Source organism: Lithobates pipiens, unplaced genomic scaffold (genome assembly GCF_037356315.1).
Source record: "Lithobates pipiens isolate NorthernLeopardFrog02 unplaced genomic scaffold, aLitPip1_a1.2 Scaffold_13, whole genome shotgun sequence".
In the NCBI taxonomy this organism is placed as follows: domain Eukaryota; kingdom Metazoa; phylum Chordata; class Amphibia; order Anura; family Ranidae; genus Lithobates; species Lithobates pipiens.
In genome coordinates, this window is record NW_027507718.1 from 73,223,600 (window position 1) to 73,242,939 (window position 19,340).

The 19,340-nt window shown below is 42.0% G+C and overlaps 1 protein-coding gene across 2 annotated transcripts in view; it reads right to left on the bottom strand.

Moving 5' to 3' along the window:
- The window catches only part of FOCAD (focadhesin), a 346,212-nt gene that overhangs the window by 311,501 nt on the left and 15,371 nt on the right, over positions 1–19,340 (bottom strand). For both annotated transcript variants that reach the window (XM_077475201.1, XM_077475202.1), the window contains exons 3-4: positions 17,995–18,069; positions 1,482–1,636 (exon numbers count right to left, since the gene is read on the bottom strand). In XM_077475201.1, the coding sequence (XP_077331327.1) occupies positions 1,482–1,636; positions 17,995–18,069 (230 nt within the window). The remainder of the gene's footprint in view (positions 1–1,481; positions 1,637–17,994; positions 18,070–19,340) is intronic.

Below are 19,340 nucleotides of genomic sequence, written 5' to 3' on the forward strand. Positions count from 1 at the left end.
CAGTCCTGTGCATGTGGACGCTGAAGCACGCCAACGCCACGTTAAGCCATGTCCCCCCCTCCTCCGTCTTCCGCCCTCCCCTCACTCTTTTTAAAAGAGATTGTTTTCCCGCGTGATCAACCGGATCGGCATGTGGGAGGAGGGGGGTGGAGAGCCGAATCTGAGCGGAGGACGGAGAAGGAAAGAACCGCCGCTGACAGTGGTGTAAGAGGCAGCGGAATGGCATACCAATGACCGTTCCGGGCTCCCACTGCTTCCTGGAGAGGGGAGCCCTGGTGGGGGATGTATTCAGAAGCAAAAAAAAAACCCAAATTCTTATCAGAGGCTTGGGACAGGAGGAAGCCTGCAGTCTCTGCTGACACAGAAACGAGATCTGACAAGAATGGAACAGGTACGTGCTCTTGACAGCCCCCGGTGGTGACTTTAGGCATGACAACGTTTACTTAAAGGAGAAAAACCAGAACTTTTCTTTAGGAATCTCCACTTGCCTTATCCTGCCGCAGGGTTCTGTGGTAAACCAAACAGACGCAATCTTCACCCCTCATGGCAGGCTCCGTTAGAAAAAATTCAAGGATCCCTTTTTATTGGGGGTTCCACACCCTTGGACCCATATAGCACCCCACCAGGAAGCTATATGGCTGGAAAAAACCAAAGCACTGGATCCCGGAGTCCATCTCTCTAAAAAGAGAATCATTGCAGGCTAAACATCATTTCTTACAACACGAGGCCCAGGTACCATTCAATTTGGCATAAAAAGGACACTTTTAATGGATCCAGCTGCATAGCTTGCCCCAGCAAAGATTACTCCAGCGGAGCTCAGCATAGCACATCTTTACTTATGACCAACACCTTAGACACTGGCGAAAAAACGGAGGTACTACTGGTAAGGGGAGGGGTTATATAGGGAGTAAAACTTCCTGTCTAGGGTGTGCCAGTGTCCATCACCTAAAGGTGGCCTATATAACCCACACAGTAATTACTGTGGCTCTGTGTCCCATGATGTATGATAAGGAAAATAGCTTTGTCTACATAGATTTATTCCCAGATAGACAAGACTTTTTTGTAAACATAATTTATTGAATTGGTTTTAATTGGTTCAAAAAGAAGAAAAGACAAAATACTGATTTTCCAGGATCCCCCCCCCCCCCAATGTGTTAATATTATAAAGTAAGCGTAATCCTAGATACCCCCTTACAACAGTAACATAATAAATCATAGTAAGGTGACAAGGCCCAAGAACAACAGGTCTTCATTTCAGTCTAGAACAGCTCACCATAAAAAAAAAAAAAAAAAAAAAAAAAAAAAAAATCGCAAAATTTTAATACATGTTAGTCTAAACGGATCCAAAATCCAAACTATCATTAGGCCACACTTCAAAAAGATCACAAATGTAATGGACGAAGGTTGCTGAAAAAAGGGATTGCTTGTGGGAAACACAGAAAAGAGCATTCTACCACAGGTTGTGTACATTTCAAACTTACTTTGCGGAAGGGAAGAGGTTCAGAATTCCATTGAAGACATAGGTGAAGTCTGCATGTTTCTGCTCCACCAGTGTCACCAAGGCTTCACAACATGCTGTCCTCACAACCACGTCATCACAGCAGCATTTTTCCCAGAGAACATTTAGGGCAGGAGTCTGCAATCAGATAGAATAAAAATCATCACATACCTGAACTGTCAGTGTATATAATTAATCATTTTTGCAGACTTTGAACTGCTCCAAGAGGGTACCACAACAATAATATTCATACTATAGGATGGAGCAAAATGTAAAGATTGAAAACATCTTCCAAAGGTCAACATAGATTGCACGAATGTAAAAATGGCTATATTTTTTTTATGTTAAAGTGATTGTAAAGTCTTGTTTTTTTTTTAATAAACATGTCATACTTACCTGCCCTGTGCAGTGGATTTGGACAGAGCAGCCCAGATCCTCCTCTTCTCGGTTCCCTCTTCAGCTCTCCTGGCCCCTCCCTTCTGACAAGGGCCCCCACAGTAGACAGCTTCCTATGGGGGCACCCAAGCCGAGCTGAAGCTCTGTATATCCATTCAGACACAGAGTTGCAGCCTGCCCCCCCCCCCTTTTCTTTTCTCATTGGCTGATTGAATTTGACTGACAGCAGCGGGAGCCAGTGGCGCTGTTGCACACAGAAGGTTTTTTAACCTAATGCATAGAATACATTAAGATAAAAAACCTTCTGACTTTACAACCACTTTAAATGCATGCATGTTATGTAATGTGTTGTCGCAACACTTGAAGGTATTTGCTACACCTTACAAAGATCACAGCATTCCTACTGACAATGATTGTGTATTCCGTTCTATTCACAAGTACAATATAATCTTTGTTTAAAGCCCTGTACACACAGGCCAAGTGTCGAGAGACATCGGCCAGCTCAATAAAAACAGTCCGACAATTGGTCTGTGTGTATGTCGGTCTGTCTGACGGAAGACTGATGAGCATGCTGGAAAACCAACAGCTGACAGACTGTCGATCAGCATTCTCAGCCAATGGCAGAGAGAGAGTTGATTGGAGTGTTCTGACAAGGCCCCCCCCCCCCCGCCAGAACATAACAGCTCAGCAGGGGAGATTGCTGCACTCATTTTGGATAGTTAGTACAGTGGCTCCGACTGGAGTTGTCAGTTTTGATTAAAAAAAAAAAAAAAAAAAAAAAAACACAACTTGTAGTGTGTACCAGGCTTTAGCATCATCACAAATGTCTGACACGGAAATCTGTTGATCCTGCTGCAACTTTTCACTCCGTCGCTTAAGTCTAGTACACATGATCAGAAAATCGGGCGAAAAATACCACTTTCGAAGTGATCATACGATTATCTGATCTTTATTACACAGCTTTTCGAGAGCCGATCTTGACAGTTTGTCTGAAACAAACGTGAAAAGGTTTCTCGTATGATACCAGATAATGCAATTTGTATTTAATCAGTACAGTTATTGTCCAAAAAAAAAAAATAATCACTTCTGAAGTTGTATTCTAGCATGTAAACAACAGCCAAAAAACAAACAAAAATCATTCATGTGTACAGACCTTTTGATAATTCTGCAGTTTGATCACTGGGGAACTGGTGACTAAGTAAATGTTTCCTCCTGTCTGCAGCAGACTGATTATATCATCTTAGCTTGCTATATATTGCAACATGTCACAAATTAATTTATAAAGATAAAAAATTTATAACGAGATCTGAAGAGTAAGTACAGTAAAATAACAAACATGGGAAGCAAAGATAGCTAGAAAAACAATAACAATTACATAGATAATACAGCTACAATAAAATCTTCCACTGAATTCAAATCCTCAAATCGGTTGTAAATTCCTCTTTCTACATTGAAGCGAAAAAAAAACACAGACATATAAAAGCCCATACTAAAAAAGTGCCAGGATATACCACTGCTTTTGTTATTCATCATTCTACTGCACTCAGAATTTTAAGCAGGGACTTGATTGCAGAAACAGAAGCACTCTCACCCCCCAAATACAGCGAGTGGTGCCTGAGCAAAAGTACATACAGGTAGGTTCAGGCAATGCCACATGAAAGGAGGGTCATGTATACTGCCACAGTCCTGATGTTCAGTGGCTGAAACAACATTCTGCAGTGTCTTTGCTGACAAGGAAACAATGCCCAGGGTAAAGACAAGGGCCCTCCTTAAAGAGAAGGTCCGTCCACCCATGCAAAAATTAAAAGCCAGCAGCTATACATACTGCAGCTGCTGACTTTTAATAATAGGACACTTACCTGTCCTGGAGTCCAACAATGTCGGCGCCGCAGCTGATGTTTTCATCAGCTGTCGGGTGCTGCCACTCCCATCGCGGGTAAGGGAACCCAGCAGTGCAGCATTACAGCTTCACGCCAAGTCCCTACTGCGAGAGGCACCGCTGCGCTCTCCGACTGGCCCAGCAGCGGGAGGAGGAGGGAGGAGAAGAGAGCTGCTGACTTAATGCTCTGCGGCCCGAACTCTCAGAAGTGGGGACAGGATATCGGTCAGTCAGACAGGCATCCGCTCCCCTTCCCCCTGAAAGGTGCCAAATGTGTCACTGGGCCAAATTTGGGTGGAACTCCACTTTAATGATCTTGTTGGCAGTGGGCAGCCGTCAGGTGTTTGAACTGCTAATCTGCCATGGCCCTATGTCTGTACAAACAATTGAGAAAAATATTTTATTTCTCTGAGGTTCTTGGAGGTATGCAGAATATAGATATAAGGATTTAATAGGATCCTCTAGCATATTTACATTGCCCAGTAGAGTGAGTTCTATTGGTTTTACATCTGCTTGCAATGGGAGCAGGTTTCCTAATGCACCATTGATCAGAATACTTTATGACCCCTGCATTAATAGCTTCTTCCACATGTTGGTTTAGCCCTGTAGAGCTTATTTATTGGTATTACACCCTGGCCCATTAGCTAACTTAAACTAGCATCAGTGTATATTACTGTAATCTGTTAACAGTGGCCCATACTCAACTTTGCTTTAACGTAATAGTTAAAATAGCAGACAAGAAGCATGTTTAAAAGACATGTTGGAGGTTCTGTTAACATCCTAATTTTCAGGATTTTCTTTTTATTTAATCAGAACACACCACAATTAAACCTGCAGACCAGGCATTACTCACTTGTCTTTGACTGACATTTTCTGTGCTATGGTTTTATAAAAAAAAAAATAGAAATTGTCTGAAAATCTTAAAAAGTGATAATGGTAGTCTACAAGCAAACCTGAAAAGCAGGCAACTAGATGTAAAAACACATATATCTCTATATACCATAGTTCAAGGGTTTTCAATCTTGACTTCTGCTAATAAGATTGACCTTTAGCCTGCCCTCTGCTATGTCCCACACCTTATTATTAACTGAGGCCAAATATCACATTGAGTGTCCAAATAGTGAGGTGAAGGGGACACAGTGCCTTGAAAAAAATATTCATACCTTGGAAATTTCCAAATTTTGTCATGTTACAACCAAAAATATAAATGTATTTTATTGGGATTTTTATGTGATAGACCAACAAAGTGGCACATAATTGAAGTGGAAAGAAAATGATGATAAATGGTTTTCAGAATTTTTTACAAATAATTATCTGAAAAGTGCGGCGTGCATTTGTATTCAGCCCCCTTTACTCTGATAACCCTAACTGAAATCTATTGGAACCAATTGCCTCCAGAAGTCACCTATTAAATAGAGCCCATCTTTGTGTAACTTAATCTCACTATAAATACAGCTGTTCTGTGAAGCCCTCAGAACAGCTCTCAGAGGTTTGTTAGAGAACCTTAGTGAACAAACAGCATAGTGAAGGCCAAGGAACACACCAGGCAGGTCAGGGATAAAGTTGTGAAGAAATTTAAAGCAGGTTTAGGTTATCAATATTTTTTCCAAGCTTTGAACATCTCATGGAGCACTGTTCAATCAATCATCCGAAAATGGAAGTATGGCACAATTGCAAACCTACCAAGACATGGCCATCCACCTAAACTGATAGGCTGGGCCAGGTGACTATTAATCAGAGAAGAGGCCAAGAGGTCCATGGTTACTCTGGAGGAGCAACTATTAAGGCCCTTACACACGATTGGACTTTTTGACAACAAACATGCAAATTAGCTGTTTTGGAGCAACATCCGACCGTGTGTACGCGCCATCGGACAAACTTTTTTGGTTTTCATCTGACTTTTGTTGGCTGTGCGAACGGACAAACTTTCCAGCAACAAAAGTCCGATGGAGCAAAGTCTGATCGTGTGTACAGAAAACCATAGGACTTTTGTACAAAGTACAAACACGCATGCTCAGAACCAATGCAAAAGATCAGACAACAATACAGAAGTTGACCAAAGGTGGCAGTAAAGAGCAGAAAAACCATGTGATTTGGTGAAAGTTGGCTGAAAAAGTCCTGCCGTGTGTATGCAATACAAGTTCTCGGCCGACGCCCTTTGTACAAACTTTCCCATGGATTTTTGTACAAAGTCCAAACGTGTGTATGAGGCTTTAGTCGTGCACTCCACAAATCTGGCCTTTATGGAAGCATGGCAAAAAAGAAAGCCATTGTTGAAAGTAAGCCATAAGAAGTCCCATTTGCAGTTTGCGAGAAGCCATGTGGGAGACACAGCAAACATGTGGAAGAAGGTGCTCTGGTCAGATGAGACCAAAATGTAACTTTTTGGCCTAAAAGCAAAAACGCTATGTGTGGTGGAAAATGAACGCTGCACATCACCTAAACACACAATCCCCACCATGAAATATAGTGGTGGCAGCATTCTGTTGTGGGGATGCTTTTCTTCAGCAGGGACAGGGAAGCTGGCCCAAGTTGATGGGAAGATGGATGGAGCCAAATACAGGACAATTTTAGAAAAAAACCTGTTAGAGTCTGCAAAAGACTTAACACTGTGGCAGAGGTTCACCTTCCAGCGGGACAAAAAACCTAAACAGCTAGAGCTACAATGGAATGTTTTAGATCAAAGCATATTCATGTGTTAAAATGTCCTAGTCAAAGTCCAGACCTCAATCCAATTGAGAATCTGTGGCAAGACTTGAAAAGTGCAATTTACAGACGCTATCTACCCAATCTGACAGAGCTTGAACTATTTTGCAAAGACGAATGGGCAAACATTTCACTCTCTAGATGTGCAAAGCTGGTAGAGACAAACACCTGTCCTTTTATGATACTAACAACCAAATGTAGTTTTACCCCCAACTGAAGGAAAGGAATAACACAACCCACCTTGAAAAAAAAAAAATTTTTAAATGCAGGCTATAACTGCATGACTACATCTTACCGACTGATGCTACCTCCTTTTTTGTGGATATTGTTTGTTCTACAAGTGCCTTTTTAGCCCTTCTTTTTATATATTGAGCAAGTCACATTTGTCATCATGTACAACATGCTTTGTTTTCATTTGTACAATGTCCTTTTATGCTTTAAAAAGAATATACTTGTTTGCATATCCCAAGCACTCTACGAAATATGGTCAAATTCGATATGGATCCTAAGGAATTCCTAAGGATCATTCTGAAATTCTCCACACTGTGAGTGACGCATTGAATTCCAAAGACAGATTGGTCTGTTTGTACAGCAGCAGATCTTCCACGAATTAAAAGACTGGAATACCTCTGAGATAAAGAAGACCCAGAATTGGTGCTAGGACCTTTGTAAATACTCTCAGGGCTGAGGCAAGCTGTTGCCTGTTCACTTCCTGGATTTACACATACACACTTCCAGCTTTGCAGCTCTCATTGGCCCTCTTATGTCTCATGCCCCCTCCCTTCCTAGAAAACTCTCACAAGAGTGAAAGAGCGCTGTGCATGATGTCAAAAGCCATGGCTTTTTACCAGACAAAAACAGGAAGTGGGCTGTATAAGGTATTTACTGGCAGAAAAAAAAATGTTTTACTATCCAAAGTTGAAACAACAAGGGCAGAAGATTTAATAGATGGAAAGAGGAAAAAAATTACTTTAGTTCTGCTTTAAACAACGAGAAGTGTCAAATATGCATGCATTATGCAAATCAATGCTAGAAAGTCTTTGGAATTAAGGGACAAAGACACACACACACACACACACACACACACACACCAAACACACCTGAACCCATCTTGTTAGGGGAAAAGAAATGATAACCTCCAGGACAGCAATACCCGAATAGTTGTAAAGAGGTCTGTGTGAAATTGCTGAGACATGGGAAGACATGAAGCATCAGGTTAGGGGGGGGGGGGGCTCTGATGCTGAGGCAGATTTAGCCACGGGTTTTGGTCCGTTTGGTTATTTATAAAATTTATAATTCCCAGTGTCTGGCAACTGGAACTCGAATTGGAGGAACAAAAAAGGAACTTTTAATGCAGGATTCAAGGGAGTCGACTGTATCACTGATAGTTACTTTTGTGTAGCTGGAGTAAGAGGGTACTCTTAGGCCCCTTTCACACCGGGGAGGTGCGGGCGTCGGCGGTAAATCACTGCTATTTTTAGCGGCAATTTACCGTCGGTCTGCGGGCGCTAGCGGGGCGGTTTTAACCCCCGCTAGCGGCCGAAGAAGGGTTAAAACCGTCCACAAATCACTGCTGCAGCGGCGCTTTGCCGGCGGTATAGCCGCGCTGCCCAATTGATTTCAATAGGTAGGAGCGGTGAATACACCGCTCCTTTCAACGATCCAAAGATGCGGCTAACAGGACTTTTTTCAACATCCTGCTAGCTGGAGGACTTTCACACTGGAGCGAAAGGGGCTGTTTTTTTCAGGAGCTACACATGCGCTATTTTTAGTGCTTTAGCGTCTGAAAACCGCCCCAGTGTGAAAGGGGCCTTACTCACTATCACAACTTTAATGATTTTGTTTGTTTATCGAAGGGTAGGCATAAAGCCTTCTTATACGGTTGCCCCGCAGCACTTAAGCCAGAATGCCCTACAGACCTGGACAGAAGAAGGGGCTACTCAAGACAAAGTACAGCTCGCATCCAGCAGAGCGTCGCATATACAAAGGTCAATGCAATGATCATCTGGTCAACACCAGATACCAGATCCTCGCTTAGTGATTTAGACCAGTCAGTCAACAACTGGGAAATCATTGCAGAGGAAAGCATAAGATAAAACCATCAAATGAGGAATGAATGAAAATGGTACGATCTGGTAAAAATGTTCGTGTTTGTTCCATTGGATAATTTTGGACAAAAGCTGTGTACCAATGATCAGATTATCATATGATCGATTCAGAATTGGTATTTTTCGTACGATTTTCTGACCGTGTGTACCACCTCTTAGAAAAGAAATGGTTTCCTTTTGTTTCAGTAAGACAACTGTTGACCAAAGAGTCAGCTAATGGGATCGTCTTCTCTAAAGAAAGGGAGAAGCTTGGCATCTGACAATTAATCCTTGTGAGGCTCCCTGACAGAAATCAGAAAAATTTGATTACACTATAGGAGGTGGTGGGCGTTTTAAACCCTTGCGAACAGGAGAAGTAACTAGTTATAAAAACTCTTCTAACAGCAGAAAACATCTCCACTGTAGGGCACAAAGAGAATGAAAGAGGGGTACAAAAATCGGCACCGACAGGTCCGACTATCACAGTTCATAAAGGGACGAAATTGGAAGTGATGAAACGCATTGGGGTGTGGTTACACAGAAACAATTGAGGGCATCAGGAAGCAAGGAAGGAGGACAGATGAGAACATGGAGACGAACTATCACAGTGTGCACTACTTGGAGGCAGTGAAACAATGCAGTCTATCACACGATTATGATACACCTGATGTCACAGCGCAGTTTTATCATATGCAAGTTTTTATCTTGTACAATGTGAGTAGTTCTGGACTGTGTTTTTAATAAATTATGGTCGTTTTGGTTACTGTATCATTGGAGTCTATTTCTGTTTCCTTCTATATGCTATTGGTCATCATTTCATTTATAAGGGTGATACATAAGAACAACCTCTGACCTGGACAGCAGAACATTTTTTTATATCATTTGTGTCAACCATGAGAGTGGAAGGCAATAGATTGTGGTGAATGTGTAATCTGCTGGGAAAAGGATTCACTATCACATGTGAGGTGGTGTGTGGTGGCGTTCACGACTTTTCACACATTTTTGGTGGACCATTTTCAAGTTTATTATTCATTTCCTTCATTTTCATCTTATTTTTATGAAGAATATTTTTCCTTTTTTGTTTTATATATATATATATATTGTCATATTTGTTATAAATAATGCACGTTAACAAATTGTATTTTTTTATTTAGATTAGAGCACAGTGCTACTGTTTGAAGTCATGTTGATACTGGAGGACAGTCGCAGATAGAACTCCAGCATACAGAACTAGGAAAACCACTTATAGGATTTCAAATATCTGGTATAAATCTACCAGTAGCTGTTGCAAGTACAAAAAATCTTCCAGTTCAATAAAAAGAAGGCAGCAGAATATAAGGAAATATCCATTCCCCCGCAGACACTATAATAACGAGTATAATTGTCAGTGTGTGGGTTGGGAGGAATTATAGCCTCTAGTGTTCTGGCCTTCAGTTTTTTTTTTTTTTTTTTTTTAAGGTGCCTGGTGTCCTTTTCTTCTGCATGAGGCTGTATAGCCCTTGTTTGCTTTTTACCAAAAAAGCCGTGTCCCTCAATGAACAATTAAGAGAGTTTGGCTTGTTTCTTGCATAATGAAAGCTTCCTTTGGTTTACAAAAGCTAAGCTCATGATTCATCCCCAGTCAGGAGGACACTGGCAATTTGCCTTAGTCATTCTTCTACAGAGCAGTATTTTATGCTGTTTCAGCTTTAACAAGTGTATTTTACTGACAGATGCATAACAAATGTCTTTACATGTAAATTCGTTTATTCTAAATTAAATAGCAACAGGAATAAATGTATAGCTTACAGTAAATATTATCAAATCACGGCAATATTTTCAGCAAAAAGACCTTTTGATAGACAAAAATTAAGAATCAGTTTTCCTGCGCATTTTAGCCTAGGCTTGGTCCTTGCTACCATTGAGGGCATTTCACATCAATAACTAGTAAAGGATGGAAGGATTTGCTCCCTTAATTACCAGGCAATTTTTTGCGATACGCCACTGAGACGCTTTAACTGACAATTGCACGGTCGTGCACCATTGTACCAAACAAAATATATGACCTTTTTTTTCCCCCCACAAATAGAGCTTTCTTTTGATGGTATAAAGAAAAAGATAAATACTGTGCTATAATAAAGAGAAAAAAAACAGAGACAAAAGCAACTGCTAAATGTGAGATACACACAAAGACAAGTAAAGAAAAATTGTAGCAGCGCTAAAAAATATTTTTTTTAATAAAACAAGTGTCAGTGATAACCATATGATTTAAACAGTGTGATACCACAAATAATAGTGATGCATCAAACTGATGATAAACACAATTGATAAATAAATAAAAATGGTGAAAAATATCAAATCATATGAGTGAATAAATACATTTACCGTATTTATTGGCGTATAACACATAATTTGTGACTGATCCACCACCATATGTGACCACCATATAAAATGAAGGCTTACCAACTAGCAAGCAAATGAAGATTGTGACCTAAACCCGGTCAGGGCCTTTAGTAGAATAGTCTCTTATCTCAAAACAGGGCAGATAACACCAGGAGATCACGCTCCATCGATCAGGGAAATAATTCAATAGGCTCTCCTGAGCAATAATCACTCCAGGGGAGATCAAAGGTAACCCAGAAAAGAAAAACTCACCATGGTGTAATAAGCCGTTTTAATGGAAAAAAACTAAAAAATATTGCACTTACAATGTTAAAAATACAGTATAGCCAATAGCCGGCCTGCTGTGCATGGACGCCCGTCCAAGAGACCAAGTACGCGGAGACGTCAGCACGTCAGCTCCTCCCGAAGAACGTTTCATCAATAAAATGACATTGCCTGGGGAACGGGCGATGCGCTGACGTACCGCGCATTATATACAGCAACAATAAACCATGCCTTCGATATGAATTGAAAACCAGAACTTCAGATGTAACCCATACAGGATGAACATGAAGCCAAAACCACCATATAGAGTGTTGGCAAAAGACTATAAAAATAAAGTAAAATATAATAAAATACGATGAAATTGGTATTGGAAGGTGATCATTAAAAACCCTTCTAGAGACCATAATCAACGTATATATAAATATAAGAGAATGGGAACAGAACAATGCGTCGATAAGGAGCCCGCAAAAAGGCTCTATCTTGGGATACACCTAAATATATATACCTCTACATTCACCATTATGTGAGTGAACAAGGCGAATGACCATAAAATTAAAAAGGCATGCCTTGGGAGCTACGGTTCATTGAAGGAACCATGAATGCCAACATGTACTGTGACATACTGAAGCAGAGCATGATCCCCTCCCTTCGGAAACTGGGCCGCAGGGCAGTATTCCAACATGAAAACGACCCAAAACATACCTCCAGGATGACCACTGCCTTGCTTAAGAAGCTGAGGGTAAAAGTGATGGACTGGCGAAGCATGTCTTCAGACTTAAACCTTCTTCAGCATCTGTGGGGCATGCTCAAATGGAAGGTGGAGGAGCGCAAGGTCTCTAACATCCACCAGCTCCGTGATGTCATCATTGCGGAGTGTAAGAGGCAACCTGTGAATCTCTGGTGAACTCCATGCCCAAGATGGTTAAGGCAGTGCTGGAGAATAATGGTGGCCACACAAAATATTGACACTTTGGGCCCAATTTGGACATTTTCACTTAGGGGTGTACTCACTTTTGTTGCCAGCGGTTTAGACATCAATGGCTGTGTGTTGAGTTATTTTGAGGGGACAGCAAATTTACACTGTTATACAAGCTGTACACTCACTACTTTACAATATAATATATATGTTTTACCAAAAATATCATAATAAGCGTATCTTGATTGGTTTGCGCAAAAGTTATAGCGTCTACAAAATAAGGGATTTATGGCATTTTTTTTAATTATTATTATTTTTAACTCATAATGGCGGTGATCAGCGATTTTAGCGGGACTTTGAAATTGTGGCAGACAGATCAAACATTTTTTTGGGACTACTGACATTTATACAGCGATCAGTACTAAAAATAGCCACCGATTACTGTACATGTCACTGGCAGGGAAGGGATTAACACTAGGGGGCAATAAAGGGGTTGAGTGTTCCCTAGGGAGGTGTTTCTAACTGTGGGGGGAGTGTAGCGACTGGAGGAGAAGGAGAGAGATCGCTGTTCCTAATCACTAGGAAGAGCAAATCTGTCTCTCCTCCCGACAGAACGAGGATCTGTCTGTGGCCACTGGCCACGCACATCAGCTCTGGCATTGCGGCACGTGCCCACTAGACCTCTTAAAGCGGCTGGCGTACAATGACGGCGTTTCGCCCAGGAGAGTCAACTTGCTGCAGTACAACTGCGGCGGCTAGTCTTAAAGTGGAGTTCCACCCATATTTTACACCCCTCACTATCCAGCACTAATGTGTTACCCCTAAAACGAATTGCCCTTTTTTTTTTGGGGATCACTTACTTTATTTCCGTTTTTAACTTTTTTCCCCCCATTTCCTCCTTAGTGGCTACGGCCCCACACATCATCTGTGACTTTGCAATGTCTCCTGGGAGATGTGTGTCATCAATCCCAGTAGGCAAGCCCAACCTACAAGCTATACTGCACATGCACAAGATTGGCAGGTGCATGCTGGGTAGCCAGCATGCATGGAATTCAATAATACACTGCAGCTCCTGATGCCCACACAGGAGATGGCCACAGCATGCTGGGACTTACTAAAGTAAGAAAACAACTCTGCACATATGCAAAATGGACCTTAGTTTACAGCATACCTTTAGTAGACTATGCTAAGCATCAGTATTATAGGGGTATTTTTATCTAAAAAAGTAAAAACTTTGGGCAAAACACAACTTTAAAGACCACACAAACATACAGAGTATGTTGTTTTTTTTTGTCTGAAAACACGAGTACAATTCTTACCCCTTTTCTAAAGCATATAAACCTTGGGAATCTATCAGCCATCCATTATATAATATTGCCAGATTATTTCCATAATTAAATTAATACACAACACAGCTACTGCATCCCACTTGGACATTCCTCCCTGATCAGTAAAGTTCTCTCCTCTCTTTACCCACTTCCCGACCGCCTCGCGGAGATATACTGCGGCAGCAGGGCACGTACAGAGCTTCGTGTGCGCGATGGCAGGTACTGCTGACTCGATGTTTGTGAGTATACCCATGATCGTCTCACGGAGAGGAAGAATGGGGAAATGCTGATGTAAACAAGCATTTCCCAGTTCTGCCTAGTGACACTGTGATCAGTGTTGTGTCACACACAGCCCCTCCCCCCCACAGTTAGAATCCCTCCCTAGGACACACTTAACACCTACGGAGGAGGAGGGAGGAGGGAGGGAGGGAGGGAGGGAGGGAGGGAGGGAGGGAGGGAGGGAGGGAGGGAGGGAGGGAGGGAGGGAGGGAGGGAGGGAGGGAGGGAGGGAGGGAGGGAGGGAGGGAGGGAGGAGGAGGAGGAGGAGGAGGAGGAGGAGGAGGAGGAGGAGGAGGAGGAGGAGGAGGAGGAGGAGGAGGAGGAGGAGGAGGAGGAGGAGGAGGAGGAGGAGGAGGAGGAGGAGGAGGAGGAGGAGGAGGAGGAGGAGGAGGAGGAGAAGAAGAAGAAGAAGATTGCCACCATTACTAAGAAAAAAAAATAAAAAAAATAATATTATATATACACACACACACTTTTCCTATTCCCTCTAATTTCTATGAAGTTTTTGTTTATTTAATTATGTTTTTAGTGGATCATTAGATTTATTTAGTAGCGCTGTCAATATAGTGGCATTGTTTGCGACTTCGGTCAGAATATTATTACTATATATGTGTATAGATATGTTTTATGATTATAACTGCAGCTTTATTAGGTTTGCACTACTCTGTATAAGAATCCTGATCTGAATGGTGACACTGGCCATATTGTTATTATGGTCTGTAAACAATGTCATGTTTTTATTTGCTGGCCTTGATCTGTTTCTGCCCAAGTGTCTGTATGCGATTTCTCACATGCCTACATCAGTACCTAAATAATTTTTTAAAACGATGGACACGCTACTTATGACCTTTATTTGGGCCACCCATAGGTGGAGACTTAAATTCTCCACCCGAAGGCTGATGCTGGCATGGCATTGCCTAACTCATATTATTATTATTTGGAAAAGTATTTGGGAAAGGCATATACCAATATTGACATTGGCCCATATGGTGTGGAGGGAGACCAAGAAAAATAAAATAAAAATTCAGGGTACTAATGAGATGCTACCACTGGCACAATCCAATGTTCCCCCAGTTAAAGCAATTTGTGGACTCTGGATTCTGGGAGCGTGGGGGAATGTATTATCTGGACAACATCTATGATGGAAATGTATTGGCTTCTTTCGAGGGATTGCAAAGGAAATATGAATTGCCCCAATCTACCTTTTATAGGCATTAACGACTTTGACATGTGCTCCATACTCAATTTTGTACTCGTGACACTGACTTCTCTGTATACCCACTGATAGGAGTGCTTCGATCTCAGGGCCCTAGGGGGACTTCTCTCAACTTTGTATCTACATTTACTCTCTGCCACAACTAGCGGGGCTCCACTGGAGGTGTGCATCAAGTGGCAACAACTTGTCCCCGATTTGTCTGATGTGGATTGGGAGGAAGCATGCTCCGCCCATCTATCTGTATCTCCGGCAGTCAACAATAAATTAATCCAACTTTATATGCTACAAGACATACCTGACCTCGGTCAGACTGCATGCAATACACCGTATACCTACCTCTGCCTGCACTAGGTGCACCTGTCTGTGTGTGTATTTCGCACGTTATATGGCTCCGTTTGTGGAATTGTTAGAACCTGTGTCAGGTCTTTATTTCCATCTGTGTCACTGCTTGGGAGATGCACACCTTCTGTATCCAGATGACCAATGTCACTTGAATAGAAAATGAGGAGATATACATTTTACTGCTTTCACTGCAACAAGAGAGGAAATGTTGCAAGGAGAACACTTGTGATGACGACCCTATGTAAAACCATTAAGACAATCGTTGCCCATTGATACACTTTATCACAGTTTAGACTATGGGCAATCTGACATTCAACTATTTAGAAAGAGACTTAAGATTCAAGTCTTTATGAAACAGAAGACACAGGTCTGGTCCAGACTCCCTCTCGGGGTTATGGGCCGCCTGGGTCTTGTTAAAATGATCCTCCTTCCCAAGCTTCTCTACCTGTTTTGGCATGCCCCGATGCATGTACCACCTCGCTTGTTCCGTGATATGGAATCGATCCTTAATTCGTTCGTTTGGGGCTCCTCCAGGCACAAGCTGGCCTGGCGGACTCTCAAATGCCCACTCCATCTGGGTGGCGCTGCATTACCTGATCTAGAATCATACTATTTGGCCTCCCAGCTCTCCCACCTCCATTATCTCAACACACATGACAAACTGAGATACTCCCATCTGGTGTGCACCTCGGCGACGGATGCGATTGCGCACCCCTTCCAGATTCTCTTCTGCAAACACAGGGGTCTCTCCCGCTTAGGGCCTAGGCATGCTATGGTCACACATCACAGCCAAGTTTGGCGGGCGTCGAAGCTTAGATCCGGGGCCCCCTCCCTACATGCACATACGCCCCTCTGGGACAACCCTGACTTCCCGGAGTTGTTGCGGGTACCGGACTACAAGGTGTGGATATGCAGGGGGGTTATTTATCTGTCTCAACTTTATTCTCCTTATGGGGTTAAGACATTTCAGACACTCAAGGATGAATTTGACCTTCCCAATCATGCACTTTTTCGCTATCTGCAGGTCCGTCACGCGTTGCAGACACAGTTTGGGAATACACCCCCGACCTTGGCTCGCACGCCCCTAGCTAGCTTGGTTCTTGGGGATGACCTCCGGAAACTAATCTCCTCCATATACACACACCTCCTCACTCCTGGGGCCACAGCTCATGCTTATAATCTCAAAACTAAGTGGGAGGCTGATATTGGAGGTATGGAGGACGAACTTTGGGGGGAGGCATTGGCGGTGTCGACTGAGGTATCTCCCAAACTGTCCGATAGACTGACTCACCTTTACATACTCCATCGCTCATATGTCACCCCTAGACGATTATCTAAATACAAACCTGACTTTAATCCTCTATGCCCTAGCTGTGGAGATGCTTCCAGCACATTTTTTCATCTTATCTGGACCTGCCCCCCCATCCAACGGTACTGGGCACAGATAGTCCAATTTCTACATGATCATATGGGCTCTCCTCTCACACTCTGCCCCCGCCAGTGTATCCTCGGTCTTCTCCCCCTCCATGAAGAGGACAAATATTTCAGGACTTTCCTACAGGAGACTCTCTTTGCTGCTAGAATGCAGATAGCCCAATTGTGGCTCAGACCAGCTCCCCCGACAATCCAGCAGTGGAAGAGAGCTGTGAACCAAACTCTACCGTACAAAAAAAACTATCTACTCTAATCGGGGATGCCCGCTGAAATTTCACAAAATTTGGGACAGGTGGTTAGAGAGCCCACACAGCTGCGTGAATTAGGGCGATGGGTCTGTGGGGGGACTGTGGACCTGGGTCTCTCTGTTGCGACCACCCGGGAGGCCCTGGAGTTTTTATCTGCAATATATGAAAGCAACTTACTGTATATCCTGTATTCTTTGATATGGTATGTCAGACATGGAATGTACTCCTCTTTTTTGTGATGTTTGGTGCCTGTTGCACCGGTTTCCGTTTGTGTAAACACGCTGTATTACTTTTCTACATACTCAAACCTTACTTTGGTTAAAAAAAAAAAAAAAAAAAGATTCAAGTCTTTAGGGTCCTTTAGAAAAAAACTGTAGTGTTGCCTTACAAAATAAAACCGTTTTACAATATAGAAATCTGCTTAGGGCATCACTGACTTTAGGACTCTGAAGCCAGTGAAGTGCTTTTAAAATTGAAAGGGGGAAAAAAAAAAAAAAAGAAAAAAAAAAAAGAAAAAAAAAAAAGAAGAAGGGTTGTCAACCTTGCGCCTGCCTCTTCTTCAAATATAGATTTTACAAATTTCTCCCTCTATACAGCGTTCTGCAGTTTAAGAAAGGGGATCAAAGTGCAGGCCCCAGTGTGAAGCAACATTGTGGAATTCGGCATTAGTATTTTTTTTCTTTGAGTACAGTGCTTTGTCATTGAAAAAATAGCACCTGTACAAGCTTCTAATTGTAATCCCCAAAGCTCAAATTTGGCATTATCTACATGTGTTTATTGCTGACGACTTCTTTCAATTTTCTAGTCTATAATTATAAAAAAAAAAAAAAAAAACAGTATAAAATGGAAAAATAAAACTCAGATCAGTATAAGTAGTTTTTGGTTACAATAAAAAGAAAAAGGAGCAGGTCATCATCGAATAAAAAAGGATGTACTACAGAAAAGAATAGGTCATCACATACAAAAAAGGATGCACTTCAGATCTACGTTTTTTTATTAGAACACAATTGAAATTTTACCTGATTTGACGATTGTCTTATAACGGCTGAGAAAACATTTTCTTTAAGCACTGAAGCTATTAAATGACCGACAGCCTGCAACAAAAGAACACAAAACACTTATCTCTTGTTAAACACAAATATAGAGCCAACTGCACTAGAGTGTTTTTAAAAGCAAGGTCCTCTAATAGGAATATTGACTTACTTGTAATTTCTTATCTTAGAGTACAGTACAGGACACAAGACTTGTATTCATAGACTATTAATTATATGCAGACTACCTTCAGTTGACTGGACATTTGAAGCACACCCATATAACTCCACTTTATTAGCACATAATAAAAAAGTGATCAGGACACTGACAGGATGGTTTTGAGTCCTGTATAGTAATCCAAGATAAGGAATAGCTAAATAGAAATTCATATTATCTTAAGATACAGTAAACAGGACTTGTAGTTCTAGACCATGGGACATACCAAAGCAAAAAACCGAGGAGTAGGCAACAACATAACAAACAGAACTGCCAACAGGCCCACAAGACAACAATGGTAAAATAACCCAAACAAAAACACACAGATAACAGTTTGAAGGACCTTGCACCCAAAGTTTGCATCAGATGAGGCCTGAACATCCACCTGGTAGAACGTGTGAACAGAGTTGCAGGTGGCAGCCTTGCAAATCTGGGAAACCGATGCTTGATGTTGAAAAGCTTTAAGAAACACCAAAAGCCCTGGTGAATGGGCTCTAATAGGGAAAAGAGGAACTCTGTCCCTAAGGGTGTAGGCCCTGGAGATAAATTGCTGGGTCCACCAGGGAATGGTGGACTGGAAAGCAGGGTACCATCTATGATGGTCCACAATGAAGAACTCAGTCTTAGAAATTGAGGCTGTGGCTGGGAGGTAGACCCTGATAGCCCTGACCATATCCAGGCAATGGAGGGCAAGTTCATAGTCATAGTTTGGTGCAGGACAAAGGGAGAGAAGAACAATGTCCACATTGAGGTGGAAGAAGAAAAAAAAAAAAAAAAGGAAGGACACGACCTTAGGTAGAAAGGAAGATTTTTGTATTAAAACCACTTTGTCCTTTTGCAAAACTAGAAAGGGCTCTTTACAGGAATGAGCTGCAACCTTACAAGTGGGGTCTTCAAATGGAATATCTTTAAATTGCTTCAAAAGGGAGGTCTATAAAGTATAGACAGCACCAGGTTGAGATCCCAAGCATACACAGGAGATTGAATTGGGGGGGATTTATTTTAGCAACTCCCTGAAGAAAAGTTATGACTAGGGATTGCGAGGCAAGAGGTTTCTGGAATAGAAACCTGCCCCTTAAAGTGATTGTAAACAATAACCTTATGAAACAACCCATTC